This window comes from Ananas comosus, linkage group 19 (genome assembly GCF_001540865.1).
Source record: "Ananas comosus cultivar F153 linkage group 19, ASM154086v1, whole genome shotgun sequence".
Classification (NCBI taxonomy): domain Eukaryota; kingdom Viridiplantae; phylum Streptophyta; class Magnoliopsida; order Poales; family Bromeliaceae; genus Ananas; species Ananas comosus.
This window is the reverse complement of record NC_033639.1, coordinates 9,288,759-9,308,736: the sequence shown is the minus strand read 5'-3', so window position 1 is coordinate 9,308,736 and position 19,978 is coordinate 9,288,759. Positions and strand designations below refer to the sequence as shown.

Genomic DNA, 19,978 nt, shown 5'->3' with positions numbered 1-19,978 from the left:
TACCACATGGTTTCATTTTTCTCTTTTTATTGTTTCCTCCACTAATTTTTTTCAGTAAATCAGTGACAAAGTTAAAATTAAAATGTATTAAAGCAACTATTCAATAAACTTAGATAGAATATCTGCAATTTTTTTGCATATAATTTAATAAAAATATTAATAAAAATAGCTGATAAAAAAAAATCACATGACACTAAATGAATATACTTTAAATCACAGAAAAAAATACGAATAATAGAGTTAATTAAAGTTTATTAAAGTTTACCCATAATAATAATAATAATAATAATAATAATAATAATTTTATTATTGTTACGCACTCAATAATAGAGAAAGAGAAATGCTAGGGGCACTGACGTCACCTCACCATCATCTACATCACTTGTTTCCTCTCCCACACAAATTCATACATTCCTCCACGTCCCATTGGTCAAATCCAACAAGGGGCAGGAGCTGACCAATAATATTACAACACGTGGCGTAGTCTTGAAAAAGTGTGTATCGTACCGAGCAGCGGATCCGGGGAGCGGGTGACGTGGAAGGGGATGGAAAATTAAAAAAGAAACAAGAGAAAAAGAAGGAAAGGGGGCGCTTTCGTACGTGGTGTTCATATGACACCCAGCTTTACACGACCGGTGCGGATCCAAATCAACCTCCATTTTCCCGCCCAGTGAATTTCCCAAATTACCCCTCCTACGTCCCCATATTTACCACCAAATCCTCACCCTTTCTATAGCAAATTTTTCTTTCATCAATTAAAAATTGTTACCGACTATCCCTACCGCAAGTGGCAACGGACTCGGTGGTTGGTATCCGAGGTCCGAAATTCGAATCCTAGTTGATTTACATTGCTAGCTAAGTTTTTTTTTTTTTTTTTTTTTTGAGAGATAGGTAGCACGCTACCCGCTTCGTTTATTTCATTTAGAAATAAACTTAGCTGGAAATGTGAATCAACTAGGATTCGAACTTGGGTTTCGGATACCAACGATCAAGTATTTGATAATAAAACGTAATTTTAATACATAATTTTAATATTTTTCGGTATTGTTTGAGTTTATGTACACATGAAAAGATTAAGCACAATAGTTTTACCTTTTTTCAGCGGATATTTTGAATTTTATTTTTCTATAATTCACTACGTTATGAATCGTCTGAATAAAGCTCATTTTAAATAAATAAAGAAATTATTTTATACGTAAAATTTTTTTGTGTATAGAATTATACGTAATGTGCAAATTTTATGAACTATATCTTATCTATTATATTTAAAAAAATTTACACAAAATTAGAAATCTATAAAAGCCTTTCAAATTATATATATATACGAACAATGCCTATATTATACTAGTATATAATCCTATATATAAGTATTAATATAGATATGATTAAAAGATTAACATAATATATAACGGGGAATGGGCATTTCCGTAATTGTAAGAAACGCAAATGGCAAATGCACAGGCTTGTCTCTTTTCGCGGCCTACTTCTGCTTCTTTTCTTTCTTTTTTTTTTTTTCCACTCCCGCAGCTCGCCGCACGTTCGTCTTTTTGCGTTCCCCCCGAACACCCCCGAACACCGCAAACCCCGAAACCCTAGTCTACTAATGGAGAAGGCGACGCCGAATCCCTCCGCGGGGAGAGGAGGAGGAGGAGGAGTCGGCGACGAGATCGGCGCGGGGATGAAGAAGTCGTTGTCGGAGCTGGTCCTCGAGGCGCTGCTGCAGCCGCAGGAGGGCGGGGAGGAGCTCCTCCTCCGCCCCTCGTCGGAGAACAAGCCCCGCGGCGGCGGCAGAGGCGGCGCCGCCGTACCCTTCGCCAACGTTTGCGGCGGCGATCTAGGGTTCGGCTTCGGCGCCGATCGGGTAAGCTCGCGATCGAACTCCTTAATTGTGTGGGTTTTACGGAATCGCGGCTTTTAGGGTTTTGTTTGATCGGTAGTAGCTAAGCGATATAGTTCGGAATTGTAGTTTCAAACTTGATGCGATTGATTACTCATTTGTTTGGCCTGTGTGAATCAGTGAAGTGAGAAGTGTTTGATTTGAGATAATTAAGTATAGCGAGAAGTGTTCGATCTGTAGTAAATTTTTTAAAGTAAAAAAGTAAGTAAATAAATAAATAGATAAATTTTGAGAACTTAGATTTAGCACCTTTTTTTCTAGGAGAAAAAGAAAATTTTTTAGGCATGATTTGCTAATCTCGATGTTGTATTTATTTTAAATTTAATATATTATGTAACTACATGTGATGGAATTTTTTTTTTTTTTACGTAGCTGGTTAGCTTACATGATAAAAAGTTTTGTTGTCAAATTTTTATTTTTTTAAATAAATTATTAGAGATGTAGATTGCTAGTATTTTGTCATCTGCATGAATAATCTATCACGTAAATTTGTTATCTACAGATGTAAAAATATAGCAGCTATATTAAACAAAATTTAGAGATTAATTATTTTGTAGAGTAAGTCTCCTATACTTTCGAAAGTACGGAGACCTCCGTGCTCGTAAGTTGTTTTCGATGATAGGAAATCCGATTCGACGATCGGCTCCATTAAGTATAATCTACCCTACTGGAACTATTTAGAAACCAAATTTTATAATTTTTTGACATCATTTACCAAGCGATCAAAAGGTTTCAAAAATGACTATTTTAACGGCCGATGTAGCACGTTTTTAAGTTCAACGGTGTAGAAGTATCCAAATTAAATGAAAATTTAATAGAAAAATCTACTTAACATCAATAGCAATTCCAATACTTTCGATTTGAAATTCGAGTCCTTTATCACCGTTTTTTATGAGATTTTTATTTTCAGCCATTCATTTTGAGGCTATTAGTTTACTAGACAAACGAAGTCAAAAAATTATGAAATTTGGTTTCTAGGTAGTTCTAATAACGTAAATTATGTCTAATAGAACCGATTGCCGAATCGGATGTCTCATCATTGAAAACAACTTACAAGTACGGAGGCTTCCGTACTTTCGAAAGCATAGGAGCCTAGCTCTTATTTTGTATTACTTTGAAACTATATTTTCTCACTACCATAATACCATTTCTTACACAATGCAAGGACATTCAATTGTCCCTTCTATTTACAAGCTATATATTGATGAGGAGAATTAATAACTGGACACTTGCCCTTGGTACGGTCACCACACGTTCCGATCACGGCCGTTCAATTTATGGACGGTCGTGATTAACTGAGAATGTGTCTGACGGCCCAAACCAACTGCCGGATATTGAGCTGGTTTTCTGATCCTTTTACTTTCTAGCTAATGTCCCTGTAATTTCACGTTTTTCATGTTTAGATAAAATTCTAATTTTTGCATGCATGTAGCTAACTTGAGAAGCATAAACACTTATTTCCATTTTATATTGGTAAAAACACAAATACTCTATAACGCATTTTGAAACTGGCACAAAGGGTGGACGGAAATAATTTATGTCCGAAAAAAGGAATAAATTGAACATCATATTATAAGAAGAGATAATTCTGAGTTAGGTGTAGTATAATCACAGTGAAAAGCCTTATTCCTAATTTTTCATGAACTTGTTGCAGCTGGCATAGACAAATAATTTTTTTATTTTTTTTTCTTGCTTTGGTTTTTTGTTTGATGATATTCAAACTTTGAGCAGGATTCGATAAGCGGGAGCATCAACAACCAACTTTGGTCTCATAACCTTAACCTGCGACATTCGAGTGTTTCTGCAACAATCGAATCCCCATCCTCTATCTGTGGTAGATGAATTTATAACTAATTTCTTAATTCTTCTTCTGGTAACTAGTGCTAAGTTTTCTCGATTGAACGTTATAATTAGCATCTCAAGTATGGTTTTGATCTAGCATAATTCATTCTAATTAAATAGCATACTCGCACTTTTTTTTTTTTGGTGGTTTTGTACTTGAAACTTTCATCGTGCCAAGTAAATTTCTAAAACATTAGCGTAATCGTCCGAGTCCTTCCCATTGACTTTGATGGAAGCAAAGTAGTCAAAGCCGCACCCAGGTGCAAGGCGCTACAGATGAGGCACACATTTGCACAGATTATCAGAAACGTAAAAATACTCTTTGAAATGACCTGCATAAAGATATCACAAGAAAGATTCAAAAGTATAACACAACCAGAAAATCACTTAAATGATACAAATTGGGTATGGAGAGTGCTAAAAACCCAAAAATTATCTAAAGCCCGCATCTTAGCCGTTTGTATGGGCATCAGAAAGCTGTTTCTGTAAACCTCTTGACTTAGACATACAAATCCTAGCTTTTAGCACCTATTCTGCATCTTAGCTTCGCATATTCTGATTTGCATCTTCCACCTATGCCAAGGCGGAGTCTTTGCTTTTAGGCTCCAAGGTACGCGCCTGAGGCACACCTTTTCAAGGTATGAAAGTCATTTTTCTCTGACTTCTAATGCTCTCATTTTTCTAAATCTTTGATAGCGCTGAGTCCAACTTCACCTCACAAACCCAATGGGAAAGAGAATCAAGCTCTCGGAGGAACGAGTGGTTCTGAGCAGTCGGATGACGAATCACTGGAAGAACTTGGGGCATGCGAACAGAGTGCGAATGTTGTTGATATAAAGCGCATGAGAAGGTACAGCCATGCTTTTAATTGGCTTTTTCCAGGAAAGCATTAAGAGAAGATGTCTTAACCAATAATCTTCTTTCTGGATCCTTCCATCCAACCTAAGAACATTGCTAATTTTGTGTTTCCGTACAATACAAAATTACATACTTCAAATGCTCGTTAACTTTTGAAAGCATGCCCAACAAACTGCGTAGTACTTTTGTATAATTTGCTGTACCTCTGCAACTTAACGCGTCAAGTGACCATTGAGTCTTCTGATCTTGAGAGTTGACGAACAAATCCCTATGTTAAAACACTCTATCCCGCTCCCTATTGTTTATTTCAAGGATGGTGTCCAATCGGGAGTCAGCGAGACGTTCAAGAAAGAGAAAGCAAGCCCATTTGGCCGATCTCGAGACGCAGGTACGATCTTTCGGTCAGTGTAAGTTTATAATTTTTTCTAATTTCACGCCCAATTTATGATTATCTTCTTAATACATTTGTAAACAAGGTTATACGCTCCAGAATGACATTAATTTTTATGCGGCTATCCGAATAAAGGGAGCCAAACATGTCATCTCTTCCCCGCTTATCATGGCATGTCTAAAGAGTTATTTGGCTGTTGCTCTTCATTTGAATGAGCCTAACTAAACTGCATTCAAGATGGTCGATTATGTATTTTACATGCCTCGATTAGCTTTATAGCTGTCGTCGCTCTGTTCGCTCTCCCGCACCAACTTCTGGAAAGATGATTCTAGGTTGAAGGCTGATCGATGGAAGTCTACCAATATACATGGAAACTGACATTATGTTCTCTTTCTGTTACACCAGTTGCTTTCTTTTACTCCGTCGAATCTATCTGTGTTCTCTGATAAATCCGCAGTTATGTCAAAACTCGAGAAGAAATTTAAAAGTTCCATTACATATGCGGATTCACCTTAGTCTATTTTACCAGGTCGACCGGCTTAGAGGAGATAACGCATCTCTGTATAAACAGTTGACGGATGCCAACCATCAATTCACTGATTCTGTCACGGAGAATCGAATTCTCAAGTCAGATGTGGAAGCTTTGAGAGTAAAGGTACCTATTTCTAGGTCATTCTAGTCACTGGGACTAAATCGGCAAGTTAATTTTTCTTTCTAACCGGCAATATTTTGACGAAAGAGTGGATGCATAAATTTCCCGAATATGCTGCAGGTAAAGATGGCAGAAGATATGGTTACTAGAGGTGCTTTAACATGTAGCATAGATCATCTCCTCCAAAGCCATATAGGATCCCCGCAGATTCTAAATACTCGGCACCCGTGTCGAGCTTCCTCAGAAGTGCTTCCGAACTTGGATTTTCAAGCAGATGACCCGTGTTATATCGGAATGACGAACACCGGACAAGTAGACAACGCGCGGATGGACAACAACATCGAGGAAATGAGGTCGAGACTCAACCAAAACTCGCCGATCCAAAGCATCACAAGCTTGGAGAGCTTGGAGAACAGGATTGCTAGCGAAGTTACGAGCTGCGGCGCCGACATTTGGCAGTGGGAAGCTCGCTCGGGGACAATGTAGAGGCAGCTCCAACAAAATTTCGATCTGGTATTATGTAGGGAGCTTAAAATTTAAACTGCTGTCGCCGCACTTGGACAATGATGGTCTCCGTATTTTACTTTCATTGTCTAGAGGATTCTCTGTTCTTGTCCAGCTGTAAGAACTTAGAAGACTCTTAATAAGGGCTTGTTTGCTTAGGTGGAGTTTCAGCTTTATTTGAGTAGAGCTGTTTGAAACTTTGAATTCATTGAAAAACTCTTAGCTTTATACGTCGCGGACGATCAGAAAAGCTGTTTTAAGTCAAATTAGATCACTGCAATTGGGCGGTTGCCTCTGTGCCCATTTTAGTTTAGTACTTTAATTATCTTTACTGAAGCGGCGAGCAAAATAAAAGATGTTTTTTAAGTTTTCAATGTTGCCAAAAATTGACAGAAAATTATTGTTTCACAACGAAAGTTCTACGTTGGAGGGTGTTTTATAGCAGCTTATTTTTTTGTTATATGTATATATATATATAGAGTGCAGCTAGGATGCTTTTGGAAGTACGGAAGGCTCCATGCTTTTACTTTGTTTTCGATGTTCGGACTTTTAAATCGACCATCGGCTCTGTTAGATTTAATCTAAAGTATTTGAAGTATGTAGAAAATAAATTTTAAGATTTTTCGATATCATTTGCCTAGTGATCGAAGTGGCTCAAAATCAACGACTGAAAATAAAAATCTTACAAAATATAAGGATATGACATTAAAATTTTAGATCAAAGTTATTGATCTTGTTTTATATGGTATAAAGAATTTTCTATCAAAATTTCATGTAATTTGAATATTTCTACACCGTTAAACTTGCAACCGGCTCACCACGGTCATTAAAATTATTTATTTTGAGCCCCTTCGATCACTAGGCAAATAATATCGAAAAATCACAAAATTTATTTTCTAAATACTTCAAATACTCTAGATCAACTCTAACGGAACCGGTCGTCGATTCAAAAGTCCGAACATCGAAAACAACTTAAAAACACGGAGGGCTCCGTGACATGGAGGGTTCCGTGCTTTTATAAGCATATCAGCCGACTCTATATATATATCTATATATTACTTTTGAGATAAATATTTACAAATCAAATTTTGAATCCGTTGGAATATGTAATAATCAGAATTAAAACCCATCATAGAAAGATTTTAAACTAAATTCACATCACCAGAGTTCGCTCCTCCTCCGCCCTTTCGTTCTCCTCCTCCTCCTCCTCTTCCTCCTGTTGGAGTGCCCTCACCAAATCCTCGAAACCCTCCGCCGCCGCCCCCGCGAGCTCCGCCGCCGCACCCACGGCCTCCGCCGCACCCGCCGCCACCGCCCTCTCCCCTTCCCCCTCCGCCACCTCCGTCTCCTCCCCCCTCCGCCGCCTCCGCCCCTCAGCCGCCGCCTTCGCCGCCGCCGCAGCGAAGGACTCGATCGCCTCCGCCGCCGCCTCCTCCCTCACCCCCTCGACCACCCGCGCCAACGCCACGCACATCCCGTACACCGGCGGCGGCGGCAGCGGCGCCGGCACCGGGCCGGGGAGCGGCGGCGGAGCGCAGCGGGAGATCCACCCGGCGAGGGCGGCGGCGTAGGCGCGCTGGGCGCCGACCCAGGACGCGAGGGAGGCGCGCAGGACGCGGAGCTCCGCCGCGAGCACGGCGGCGGCGCGGTGGGTTCGCCGCGGCGGCGCCGCCTCTCTCGCGGCGGCGGAGGAGGAGAGGAGGAGCTTGGCCTCGTCTAACGTGCGCCTCTGGATCCGGTGCGACTCCGCCATGGCTCGCCACATCCGCGCTAACCTGCGCCCGCCCCAACTAAATCGTGCGCACAACAAACTTTTTTTGTTTTTTACATTTGGTCCCCAAGCTTTAGCGCATTCTCATTTTGGTCCTCGACTTTCAAGTTTGTGAATTTTTTACAGTTCGGAGTATGAACCATTGCCTACAAGTCTACAACCCAACGCATCTGTGCACGTACGTACCAATGTATGAAATTTTGTGAAAAGTTCCAGGACTACATTGAAAATTTATTAAAAAAGTTCAAAAGTTTAAGGCCTTTAATATCCAAAGTATTTGAGGACCAAAATGAAACTGCGCTCAAAGTTCGGGGACTGCTATGCAATTTACAAAAAAAAAAAAGAAAAAAAAAAGCAGGTCTCAACTCTCAACTATTATTTTCTGCACAAACAGCTCTGTCTCTTGGAACACCTAACACTTCACAGACAACATTTCATGTTTGTGTGTTCAAATGCAAACTTGGGTGTGTTAAAAATCTAACCAAACTAGAAAAAGAAATTAAACAACATAAAAGAAAATCTTTTTCTTCTTTTCAAATTAGTAAGTAGAGAGCCATTTAGAAAGTACCCTTTTATCAGCTCCACAAGTTGCGGGTGCAGCTCCTCGTCTCGCAGAACTTCGATTCGTTCCGATATATACTCGATCGCGCTTATCGAAACTCTCAGCTTAGTTTGCAGATCTCTTATCGCCGCCCTCGTCTTGTCGACGGCAGAAGGTTCTGCTCCGTTCTCGTCCTGCTTCTTCAACTGCATGCATTTCTTCTCGTACGCGTACCGTATTTGTTCCTCTAACTGCATTCAGAAGATTTTCTTTTTTCTTTCTTTAGTACTTTGTGTTCTAAGATCTAGAAATTAAGCGCAAAATATCTGATCTTATTTGAGGTAGTAGTTTCTTGTTCAAATATTGAAGTGAAATACCTTCACTTCCTCGTACAGCTTCTTCTCCCACATGTACAACCTATCCAATGTTGATTTGTGGCTCTTGAATATCTCCAAAGATTCCTCCGTGTTATCGCCACCGCTCTCGTTGCCAATGTTGTTTGGAGAAGTAGAAGCTTGAACGAGCAGGGATAGTGATTAGTAGAACAAAGTCGCGGAGTTTGAAACTCTAGAGAAGAGCAACTATATTCTAGGTAGAGTTCATGAAATGATATGAAACATTAGGCTGTTTTTCGCCGATAGAGTTTCGCCAATGCAAACATATACAAAATCTCCTTCCGGAAAAAAGGAAAAACAAATGACGAAATATGTGCAAGTTTTAAACCGAAACATAGGTAAGCATGATGAGCATACCTCGAGGTAAGTTTGGGAATCGTTCCGTTGTTCTTGTTGTCTCTAGCAGTACAGAGACCTCGCTAGAAGAATCACAAATTTTCGCAAATTCGCTCTCGAGATCCTTCATGACCTCCGCCATGCTCGTCGGTCTACTATTAACATATACTACGAATCCACGAGTTTCTTCTTCGCCGACTTGCGCACTTCCAACGATCCTCCTCCGCTCGTTATTTACCTCCACCGTTCTTCGTTCCTCTGAGGCATTCGATCTGTTTATTGGATGTGTATTCAATTCCTGTCCTTCATTTGCATCCTCCGTTTTGTTTTCCGCTTCACAGGGCTCTCCATTATCGATAGCTTTGCTGTTGCTCCTCGAGTAAACCGGAGAGCTCTCGATCTTCTTGTTATCTTCTTCTGCCTCTTCTTCCAGATCAGGAACTCCCTCGTCTTCCCGAGCCTGCCTTAGCCCTTCATCAGTAATCAAACGGTCGGGAGTACTCTGAAAGGTATATCCATATCCATCTGTTGGTGAAAAAGGGTTCCAGAAGTCCCACTGAGGCGGTTCTTGTAAGTAGTTTTGTGCAATGTAAGGAGACGAAAAGAATGGCGGGTTCGTTCTCGTATCAGGTTCTCGAAGATCAATAGGGTAATAAGATTCGAGTCTAATGGTTTCCGGAGATTGAGGCCACCATTGCTCCATAGTGATTAATGGATTTCCTACTGATCTCAAGCAATTCACAGTGAGAGAGATCCCCTCGGATTGTTTAGCAAGCATCATTTTTTCAGGGACCAAAATTTCCGCAGGTTTAGATGGGATGCTCGTATCGAAATTCAAGAAATGGCGGCGCTCATCGCCTTCGAAGAAATAACAAAGAGCAAAGGAGACTCGAAGAAGGGAATGAATATACGCGACGTGGGAAAAAGCAAATCGGTTTCTTTGCTCGATGGCTTGTTTGATGAAATTCCTCCTATCCCTGCAAATTCGGACGGCGTCGTCGTCGTCATTATCATTTACCTTCGACGAAGAACAGCCCATATGTTTGAAATCTATCTAGGAGCTCTTTGGGTTTGAATTGGTGGTATGGTGCTGCACAAGACCCAGGAGAATTTTGCAGTACCATGTTGTGGTACATGATGCATTTGAATAGGGATATGTGTTCACTAGTATTACAAGGAAAGCACATTTCTAAGGAGAAGTAAGAGAAAAACGTAGGGAACAGAAAAAACAGTTGAAAGGATTCTATGCTTCTTTATCAAGTTATTATTGTTGGCACAAAGCTTTGCTAGAGAGGAGACATGCTGTGAGAAGAAACTTTAGTGGTCTTCTTTGTACTACGAATATGCTTATTCTCGTATATATTTTAGTATAAACTTTAAATACCACCTCTATAATTTCGCACTTTCTTATTGTAATGTTCTGTGGTTTAAAATGTATTAAGTTAGTATTCCGTGGTTTCAATTTTTTTTTTAGTCAGCTCCTCCGTTAATATTTTGTTAAATTATATTAAAAAAAACTTCAGATACCACATCTAAATTTATCGAATATTCACTTCAATACCCTTTAATTTTAACTTTGTCACTGATTTAACGAAAAAAAAAATTAATGAAATAGATAATAAAAAGAAAAAAAAATCACCTAGTACTAAATTGATACACTTTAAATCACAGGGTACTAAAGTGAGAAAATGCGAAACTACATAGATAGTATTTGAAAATATTTCTTTATTTTAACAAAAAAATGGAAGGAAAAGAAGAGAAACAGAGAGAACGAGCACAAAAGGAATGTTATGTAGGGAAAATTAAGCTGATGATAAATGGGAGATTTTACTAAGTGGATGAAGCTATTTGAGGAGGCTTTCAATTTTTTTTAAAAAAAACGTCATTTAAAAATCTACACTGTTTTATCTGCTTTGTCACTGTCTTAGTAACAAAGAAAAGGAGTGTTTTAGCTCTATTGGTGTGTGGTTAATTATGTTTTTTTCTTTTTCAGTTTTGTTTGATGATGGTGAATTTCCCTCCTGGAGCTGTAGTCCTCGAGGAAGGATAAGTGTAGATATTTTGAATTCCAATGCACAAGAAATTCCTAACCTACTGTATTTTTATGGATGGTGAGATTAACAAATGCGTAAAAATTTCGTGCAAATCAGAACTGCACAAAATATAACAGTTTTTGCTACCATGCTTAAAACACAAACCCTAGTTTGCTTGAGGACTACAATGATGTAAACAAAGCATTCGTTCACTCGCATAATTTTTTGTGCATTTATTTTTTTCATAAAAGCTAAGGATCTAATATATAATATGGAATTGGAAAGGGTTAAAAAGATTTTTTTTTTTTTGAGAGATAGATAGCATGCTAGCTGTTTTGTTTATTTCATTTAGAGAAATAAACTTAGTTAGAAATATGAATCAACCACGATTCGAACTTAGGATCTCGGGTACCAACCATCAAGTTCTTTACCACTTGCGTTAGGAACGGTCGGTGGTTAATAAAGATTTTTGGTTTGGAGAGTTGCACAGATATAGAATTTCAAAAGGGTGATACTTTAGCTGGCCCAAAAAGTGTCCAAAAGAGAGATTCGGCTCAAACACTCCAATGCCGACTTGGTATTGTTCGACTTTTCCAGATTTAGGTTTTGTTTGGGATTACAGAAAAAATTGCGTTACGTACGGTGAGAAAGTACGATAAAAAAATAGTATATTTATTTTCATACGTAATATTACGTTCAGAATATCACGATAAGTCAATTACGATATATTTTCTACAGTTCCATCGGAGAATGCAAAAATATATCCTATGTACTTTTATCCTAACTCCATTTTATCTAATAGCGTCAGATAGACCTCAATACCAAACTACGCCTTAGTCGTAGATAAATATTATCTGATTTTCCCAAAAAATATATTATTATTAAAAGTTGAGCTAGAATACACCTGGAAGCACCTCTCTTGATGCTTCTAGGTTTATAATCTTTAGATCTACAATTTGACTACTAATAGTCTTTGGATCAAATACTATTCCACCTATCACCACCTACCGCCATCATCCTATCCCTCCGTTACTCCATCCAAAGACTACAAACCTAAAAGCACCAACCCCTTACCCTTAGCTACCGTTTGGTTCGGGGTTAAGGAAAAACTAATTATTCCAGAAATAGGATTAAGTTCAGGATTAAGGTGGAGTTAGAGTATTTTTGTATTTGATTGGGGGTTGGAGTTAATCCATAATAGTGAAAAATAGTATTTGATTGGAGTAGGTGGGATAAGAAGGATAGTGAATTTTTATGAATAGAAAATAATGTTTGATTGGGATTTGGTGGGATTAGGTGGGGTTAGCTAACCCCACCCAAAATGGGCTATCCCTTAGGTAAGATTAGCTAACCCACCCATTTTTGAAAGTGTTTGGAGATAATATGGAGGTTAAAGGATTATTCCACCCGTTAATCCCGAACCAAACAAAAGCTTAATGATTTTAAGAATATTCTAGCTCAATTCTTATTATTAATATATTATTATTCTTATATATGATAATTTACTGTACAAAAATTGTCTACAGTATTTATCGAGTACGACTTCACTGTAGAGCGTCTTGACGAAAACTCAAATGAGACGCTTTAATTGAGCCATGTAATTTACTCCGCACCCGAATCTTAAATATCTGTTTCCATTTAAAAGTTATATCTGTTTCCATTTAAAAGTTATTCGTCTGAATCTCAATAGTGTATAGGATGGTAAATTTAGAAGGGATAGAGGAAAATGGGACGCTCTCCCTCCGTTCAAATTTTTCCTATGTTTGTCTCAAATAAACCAGCGACCTGACACCATTCATGATGTTGAACTCGATAACTAGGATTCCTTATCAATCAAATACATCTGTAATGCAAATAACTAGGATTCGCTTTTTGGAAATTGAGCCATATCATGTCCATAGTAAAAATGTGAAACATAAGATATTGAATTTGATTCGTAGATAGTATTGGAATTTGATTTGTAGATTGTATTTGGATTGAGAAAAGCTATCCTATGATATTTGAATCTGCACCCACTCTTTTTTTCTTTTTCTTTTTTTGGTTTCAAATTTGCACCCTCTTTTTTTTTAAAAAAAATGATAGGTAACATACTAGACATTTCATTTATTTCATTTTAAAAATAAATTTAGCTGAAAATATGAATCAACTAAAATTCAAACTTAGAACTTCGGATACCAACCACCCTCTTACAAAAATCTACCTTAATCTCGGAGCTGCTATTTCCATCCATTCCAATAGAAATGGGCTAGTAGGATAAACTACTTTTGCCGACCATTCCTAGAGCAAGTAGCAAATGACTTAATGGTTAGTACCCGAGACCTAGGTTCGAATCCTACTTGATTCATATTTCTAGCTAAATGAAATAAACTAAACGGATAGCATACTACCTATCTCTCGAAAAAAAAAAAAAAAAAGAATAAACTACTTTTTGTACGGCCTTTAATTAAGAATATAGAAAGAAGGATCTTTTTATAATTTTTTTATTTTTTTTCCTATTAACGAGCTGCCCAAAGGCTCCTTAAACCCAGTCCTTATAACTCCATGGAAACAAGGACGAAACGGCCCATTATCATGACAGGTAAATATTGGGTATTATCAAACATTTGGGCCGGCACATTTAAGACGATTTCTAAATCAAACCTGAGTTTAAAGAACACGGCTACAAACTTGTTAGATCATTGGTGTGGGAACCCAAAACTCACCCAGGTCTCACCACGTTCCTTTTTTTTTTTCTTTTTTTTTTTTGAAAGAGAGAAAGGAGTGTATCCGCTTCGTTTGGTTTTTTTTAAAAATAAATTTAATTAAAAATATAAATAGATTAGAGCTTATACTTCCAGTATCAATCACCAAGCTCTTTACTACCTGTGCTCGAAATAATCGGTCCAAGCATATTGACGATAGACTACCAATGTTTTGGTATACAAGAAATTTTGAGCAGCTTTAATTTCATAAATGGATGGCTATCCTGCAAATATCGAGTTAGCTTGTAACCTAATTCCTCGTCTTTTTACCCGGTCTAGTTTACAACAAATTTCTGTATTTCTGATATGATACCATTGGATTTGTAGAAGGTAGCGGACCAAAAATAGTTACTCATTACAACTAAAATATTCTTTTTGTCAAATTAGACTTTCTATTTAGGAGCCTTAAATTTTATTTCTAATTTTCATTACAACAAAAGTATTCTCTTTTGTCAAATTTTGTAAAAATAATTATTACCTAGTGCTAACCGACTGTCCCTAACGTAAGTGACAAAGGAATTGGTGATTAGTACTCGAGATTTTAAATTCGAAACTTAATTGCTTCACATTTCTAACTAAATTTATTATTTTTAAAAAATAAACGAAACGGATAATATACTACTTTTCTTAAAAAAATAAAAAATTAAAGCCTCGCAGGAGCTTGTTGTGCTCTAATTCTTTATAAATTAATATTCATTTAGAGTTGTTTTAAAAAAAAAGAAAAAGAAAAAAGAGACAAAGCTAAAAGTGCTTTCTTGTAACTATTTCTAGTCTGCCGATAACAATAATGCTTTCTTCTAATCGCCTCTTGGGAAGAAATTCGGTAGTAGTTTTTTTTTATTTTTTTTTATTTTTTATTTTTTATTTTTTATTTTTTTTATTTTTTTTAAACCTTTGAGGTCCTGGTTGCCTCACTCTTATAGTCTAATTTATCCTTCCAATGAATGAAGCAGGTAGCGTGCTACCTATTCTCTCAAAAACAAAATGCTTCTCAATGTCTTTGCGGAAATTGTGGCATCTTTATACAGCCCGAGCTTAAACCCAGCTTCTTTTTTTTTTTTTTTTTTTTTNGTTGTTTTAAAAAAAAAGAAAAAGAAAAAAGAGACAAAGCTAAAAGTGCTTTCTTGTAACTATTTCTAGTCTGCCGATAACAATAATGCTTTCTTCTAGAGAGATAGATAACACGCTATCCGCTTCGTTTATTTCATTTAGAAATAAATTTAGCTGAAAATGTGAATCAACTAGGATTCGAACTTGAGACCTCGGGTACCAACCACCAAGCTCTTTGCCACTTGCTCTAGGGACGGTCCGTTAAACCCAACTTGTTTTGCATCCCAAATAGCAAATAAATCAACCGCCTATTCAACCTACAAACTAGAATTTTTTTATTTGAAAATCGAAAATGCAATCCCTAATATTCTAAATATTCTGTGCGATTCCCAACCTGCCCTGAACGAAGAGATAAATAAAAGACAAAAAAAAAGGAAAAAAAAGCCCATCCCAATTTGCTAAGGAGATAGAGCAGGAAAAGAATGACTCTATTCTATCTTTGATCCATTTCAATCCGTAAAAATTTACCAAATATTCACTCTCGCATCAATCCGTTCTGAATAGAGTGACAAATAAATATAAAAATATGATAAAAATTAACTAATTTCGAATCCCTTCTGATCCGCCAAAAGAACGGAATAAAATGTGTTCAATTTATATCCTGCGTTGTCCGACAGCGGCACGAGAGATGTCCGTACTAGCAAGATTTGGAGATTTCGAATATTATTAAAAGTGAAAGTATTTTGCTGGCTCGTCCTCAAAAAGAGGCCTCTTACTGCACATAATCTCCTTAAGAGATGATGGCTTAGCAACACGATCTGTGTGCTGTGTGAGACTGAAGAGAAAACTGTCGACCACTTATTTACTCAGTGTGTGTTTTTCAAATTTCTTATAGTGATGACCTTAGAAAATGTCCAGTCAGGAGATTTGGGCGATGATGTGAATTTGGTCTGGAATAGATGAATAGATGGAAAGGAACGCAATCTATCAGTAACCGAGCTAATTGGATTTATAGCCTGCTGGTAGGTTATTTGAAAGGTCAGGAGTAGTGTGATTTTTAGGATGACCCAGCCAAACGCAATCCATCTCTAGCGCAAGTGGTAAAAAATTTAGTAATTGATACTCGAAGTTTCAGATTGGAATCCTAGTTGATTCATATTTCTAATTAAGTTTATTTTTTTAAAAAAAATAAGCGAAACGGATAACATACAATATGCTATCTTTCTCTCAAAAAAAAAAATCTATGTTAGTGATAAACAAAGATTCTAAATATTATCGGAACAAAACGTAGTTGAGCACAAAAAATCTTATCAAAGTGATAAGATACTGGGGAAATTGAACTAGCAGGCGTCTTACTTGATAGATAAATAGCATGAATCTTTCATTTCATGTGAGTATAAATTTCCAAGAAATTCCGTTACGTAATGGAGGTCAAACGGACACGTTTCGAAATGACACTGGGGGAAGCACACAATGCTTTTAGTTTGGAATCCAATTCTGTCACCCAAAAACAAAAGGGCCCGTAAAATTCTAAGCCCACTGACCCCAATTTGCTGCGTATAGAGTCACCAATATTATTATATATTATCTTTATAGGGATAATTCCATACAGCTCTCTATAAATATATTGAATAACAAATATATTTTCATAAAGTTTAAGTTTTCAAATCTATTCTTTCAAAATTCAATAATATTCATATTTTTTCTTTTAGTTTGTTACCGTTAATTTACTGATTATTTTTTAACAAAAAATAAATGAAATGTTAATTTGCCATCATAAATATGTTCCTCCAAGAACTAGAATAATGCAGAAATGTCCTTTTAAAAAAATTTCAATAATCATCTTCTTTCTCTATAAAAATTAACCTAATACACTATTGTTGTAATCTTTTTTCTACCTCTCTCTCGCTCCTTATCATCTTTACCTATCTAATACTAATTATCCGACGCTCGACATGGGGAGAAACAACAAGCATTATGGATGAATGAGGATGAAGAAACCCTAGTTACAAATTCGAAACTAACACGAAGGGAAGAGAAAATAAGGAAGAGGAAGAAGAAAATGAGGTCCTATTAGTAGAATTTTGATTGAGAGAATAAGGTATAATATCAAAAGGATAGAAAGGTCAAAGTACTTCACTCACTAATCGAGATTTAAGTATTTTACATGTGTTTAACTATATTTTTCTAACGGACACTTAACAAACTAATAGAAATTTTTTAGGGATAAATATAAAACTTAATTTTTATAGAAATATATCTGTTATTCGATATGTTTACAGGGAGCTGTATAAAATTATCCCATCTTTATAAGTACCAACCAAAAAAGTACGAAATGTCCTTTGCAAGGAAATAATTTAAATTTACTCACCTAGATGGCCTTTTGTCAAATTCCACTAGAATTTTTTAAGAAAAAAAGTCCACTAGAATAATTTGATGCCCTTCACACTAACCAAGCCCATAGGGCCCAAATTTCTTGGTTACGACCGGTTAATGACCGCTCACTCATAAATAAAATAAAAAACAACAAGAAAAATGCTTGTGGAAAAAGCAAGTTTACGAAATGCCAATTTAGTAAAAGTTGTGACGACCTGAATAATCAGGGTTATATTCGTTCGATAAAATAATAAGTAAAAAAGAGCAGATATTCAATGCTGTTATGTAGCAGCATTTTCTCAAAACACGTGGCATATATAATAGCAATTGTACAGATTTGTATTTGTATTTTTATTTTTTATGTTTTGAAAGATCGAAAAAGAGTCTGGAACTACCATAGAACCCAAAAAACTTTGGAAATTATAGGGATGATCAATGCTTTTTTTTTTTTGGTGGATTTCTTAATGCAGCATGGAGACTTGCAAATTAAACCAAAATCAGCATAAAATAAGTGAAGAATAATAAAAATTTGTCTAAATGACCTAATGATAGCTCGGATCCATAAAAAAAGAGAAAGTTATTGGTCCACAAAACGCTACCTAAGTAAGTTTGAATCCACAAGGTATGAAAGGAAAAAACAACTGCCACTTTGGTCAAGTAAAAAAGGAAACCAAAATGAATAGCTATAAAAGGCAAAGGCCTACTATTCTAATTGCAGATTCTCATTTTAAATTGCTTAATTTAAATCATAAGCCACAAAAGCAACCTCTACTAGTCTACTACCACATTTCTCCTTTAAATGTAAATTCTCTTCCCACAACAAAACTAGCAAAAATTTCAAAATATGGCAACTTCCTCTAAGAGGTGGACATCTCCATTCTCTACACCTCCACTATAGAAAAAGGAAATAGGGGCCCAATTATTTTGTTTTTTTTTTTTGCCCTCATCATCTCCAACCCAAATAGGAAAAGTTTGAATTGGCACCACATATCCCATTTTTTAATCCTATCTTGTGGAATTCCTACATAGAATAATAAAAGAGATCTTATTATTCCTTCTACCATCCATGGCCAACCAAAATTAAACAGTCACATAGACAAGCAAAACCACTACTATAGTCTACTCCTACCTATATATAGAGAGAGTGAGAGATATACCAACATCGATGAATGAATGAAGCAGCAGAAGATTGAAGAGATGATGGTCTTACCTCGCCGAAGTTGTTCATCGACGGCCGTGCGTGAACGGTCAGAGAGTGGAATGCAGCCAAGGATGACTTGCCGGCATTGGCCTAAGAGGAACAAATGCATACCGACATACGCACAGACATGCGTACGTACGTATGTATAGACATATGTATTGTATAACTCCATTGCATTTGACGGCGAGTTTGTCCTTGGCTACGTATCACTCTCTTCTCCTCACGTAAGGCTTTTGCATGACTTGGACCGTTTCTGCTCCTGCTGCCAAAGTATTAGTATTACATTAGTTGCATGATATTGGTACGTACCAAAAGGTAATTACTGTGCATCTCTTTTGTGTTTGTTTGCATTGGAGAGAATGCAGAGTAGACAAGAGAAAATAGGGGGGAGAAGAGAAGATAAATGATTTTCTCATCAATTGTGCAGATATATCAAAGAGAAAAAGAAGAAAATAAACTCTTGATTGGTTTATTCTCTTTCCACTTTCTCGTCTACATTCTCATAATTTTATTGTATATACTTTCATATATGCAAGAAAACACGCCAACATATAGGAAACCTAGCATTCCAGTTATGAGGAAGCAAAAATTACTGATCGTAATTTTCATTAGTAACTTATGATTTTGACACATTATTGAAGTCTATTTGGGAGTCTAATTCAACAGTTTTATCTATGTCTTTAAAGCAATGACCTCAACTGGGCCTACATGAGCATTGGACAGATGTAGCAAGACAGATGGCAGTAACACTACATACTGTTTTTCTTGGTCTGTCCGGCCTGACCGCAATTGTCGATCTTTCAGCAAAAGATCAATGTTGGCATCTGATTTTACCTGCAGGGTAAAGGATGATATTACATACTGGAAATATCATTTAAAGAAAAAAAATTCCAAAAACCATACAATATGAACGCAGATCTAGGATATCTGCCAACTAGTAAGAGGTACTGCACTATTATGAGGTACAGAGAAAGAGACAGAGCAAGGCATGTTCATGTGATTGTTGATTTTCAAGTGGGTGATGGTGTTTGTGCAAGTAAATAGAATTTTCCAATGGAGGCACTGTAATAAGTATGAGAACAAAAGGTATTTTTAATTCCTAATAGCATGATACTCTCACAGGAAATTTCCCACCATCCCATGGCAGGCATGCTACTAGGCATATCATTTGCAAAATAAGGGACGTCTCTCTCAATCTCGGGGAAGTTATAGCTTCTTTTGCCTAGGTTGTGCATTGAGTTGTCCAGCGCATGCATGCATGCAAACATCAAATGCAGACATTACATCTATATCATATAATGTAAGATACTGAAGATCATGATTACAACAAAAAGATAGATACCTCATGATACAGTAGGAGCATCATTGGAAACCTAAGGTTCATACTCTT

General features: G+C 36.9%; 2 protein-coding genes across 2 annotated transcripts; one reads left to right on the top strand and one right to left on the bottom strand.

The window, feature by feature from the left end:
• LOC109724902 (basic leucine zipper 9) lies at positions 1,512 to 6,518 on the top strand. Its single transcript, XM_020253881.1, has 6 exons — positions 1,512 to 1,861; positions 3,629 to 3,731; positions 4,436 to 4,589; positions 4,910 to 4,985; positions 5,518 to 5,643; positions 5,761 to 6,518. Exons 1-6 carry the CDS (start codon positions 1,604 to 1,606, stop codon positions 6,124 to 6,126), a joined length of 1,083 nt encoding a protein of 360 aa, XP_020109470.1. The 5' UTR covers positions 1,512 to 1,603; the 3' UTR covers positions 6,127 to 6,518.
• Positions 7,064 to 10,309, bottom strand: LOC109724801. Its single transcript, XM_020253730.1, has 4 exons — positions 9,209 to 10,309; positions 8,834 to 8,970; positions 8,484 to 8,707; positions 7,064 to 7,919 (listed from the first exon to the last, which is right to left on the bottom strand). The coding sequence occupies exons 1-4, from the start codon at positions 10,224 to 10,226 to the stop codon at positions 7,298 to 7,300; spliced, it is 2,001 nt and encodes a 666-aa protein (XP_020109319.1). The 5' UTR covers positions 10,227 to 10,309; the 3' UTR covers positions 7,064 to 7,297.

What these genes read in the sequence shown, in the direction of transcription:
- LOC109724902 (XM_020253881.1), top strand. Translation starts at nt 1,604, where the DNA reads ATGGAGAAGGCGACGCCGAATCCCTCCGCGGGGAGAGGAGGAGGAGGA. An exon ending in TCGGCTTCGGCGCCGATCGG is followed by an intron (nt 1,862 to 3,628) that starts GTAAGCTCGCGA and finishes AACTTTGAGCAG; the next exon opens with GATTCGATAAGCGGGAGCAT. An exon ending in TGGCCGATCTCGAGACGCAG is followed by an intron (nt 4,986 to 5,517) that starts GTACGATCTTTC and finishes CTATTTTACCAG; the next exon opens with GTCGACCGGCTTAGAGGAGA.
- LOC109724801 (XM_020253730.1), bottom strand. Translation starts at nt 10,226, where the DNA reads ATGGGCTGTTCTTCGTCGAAGGTAAATGATAATGACGACGACGACGCC. An exon ending in ATTCCCAAACTTACCTCGAG is followed by an intron (nt 8,971 to 9,208) that starts GTATGCTCATCA and finishes TGCTCGTTCAAG; the next exon opens with CTTCTACTTCTCCAAACAAC. An exon ending in AGCTGTACGAGGAAGTGAAG is followed by an intron (nt 8,708 to 8,833) that starts GTATTTCACTTC and finishes TTCTGAATGCAG; the next exon opens with TTAGAGGAACAAATACGGTA.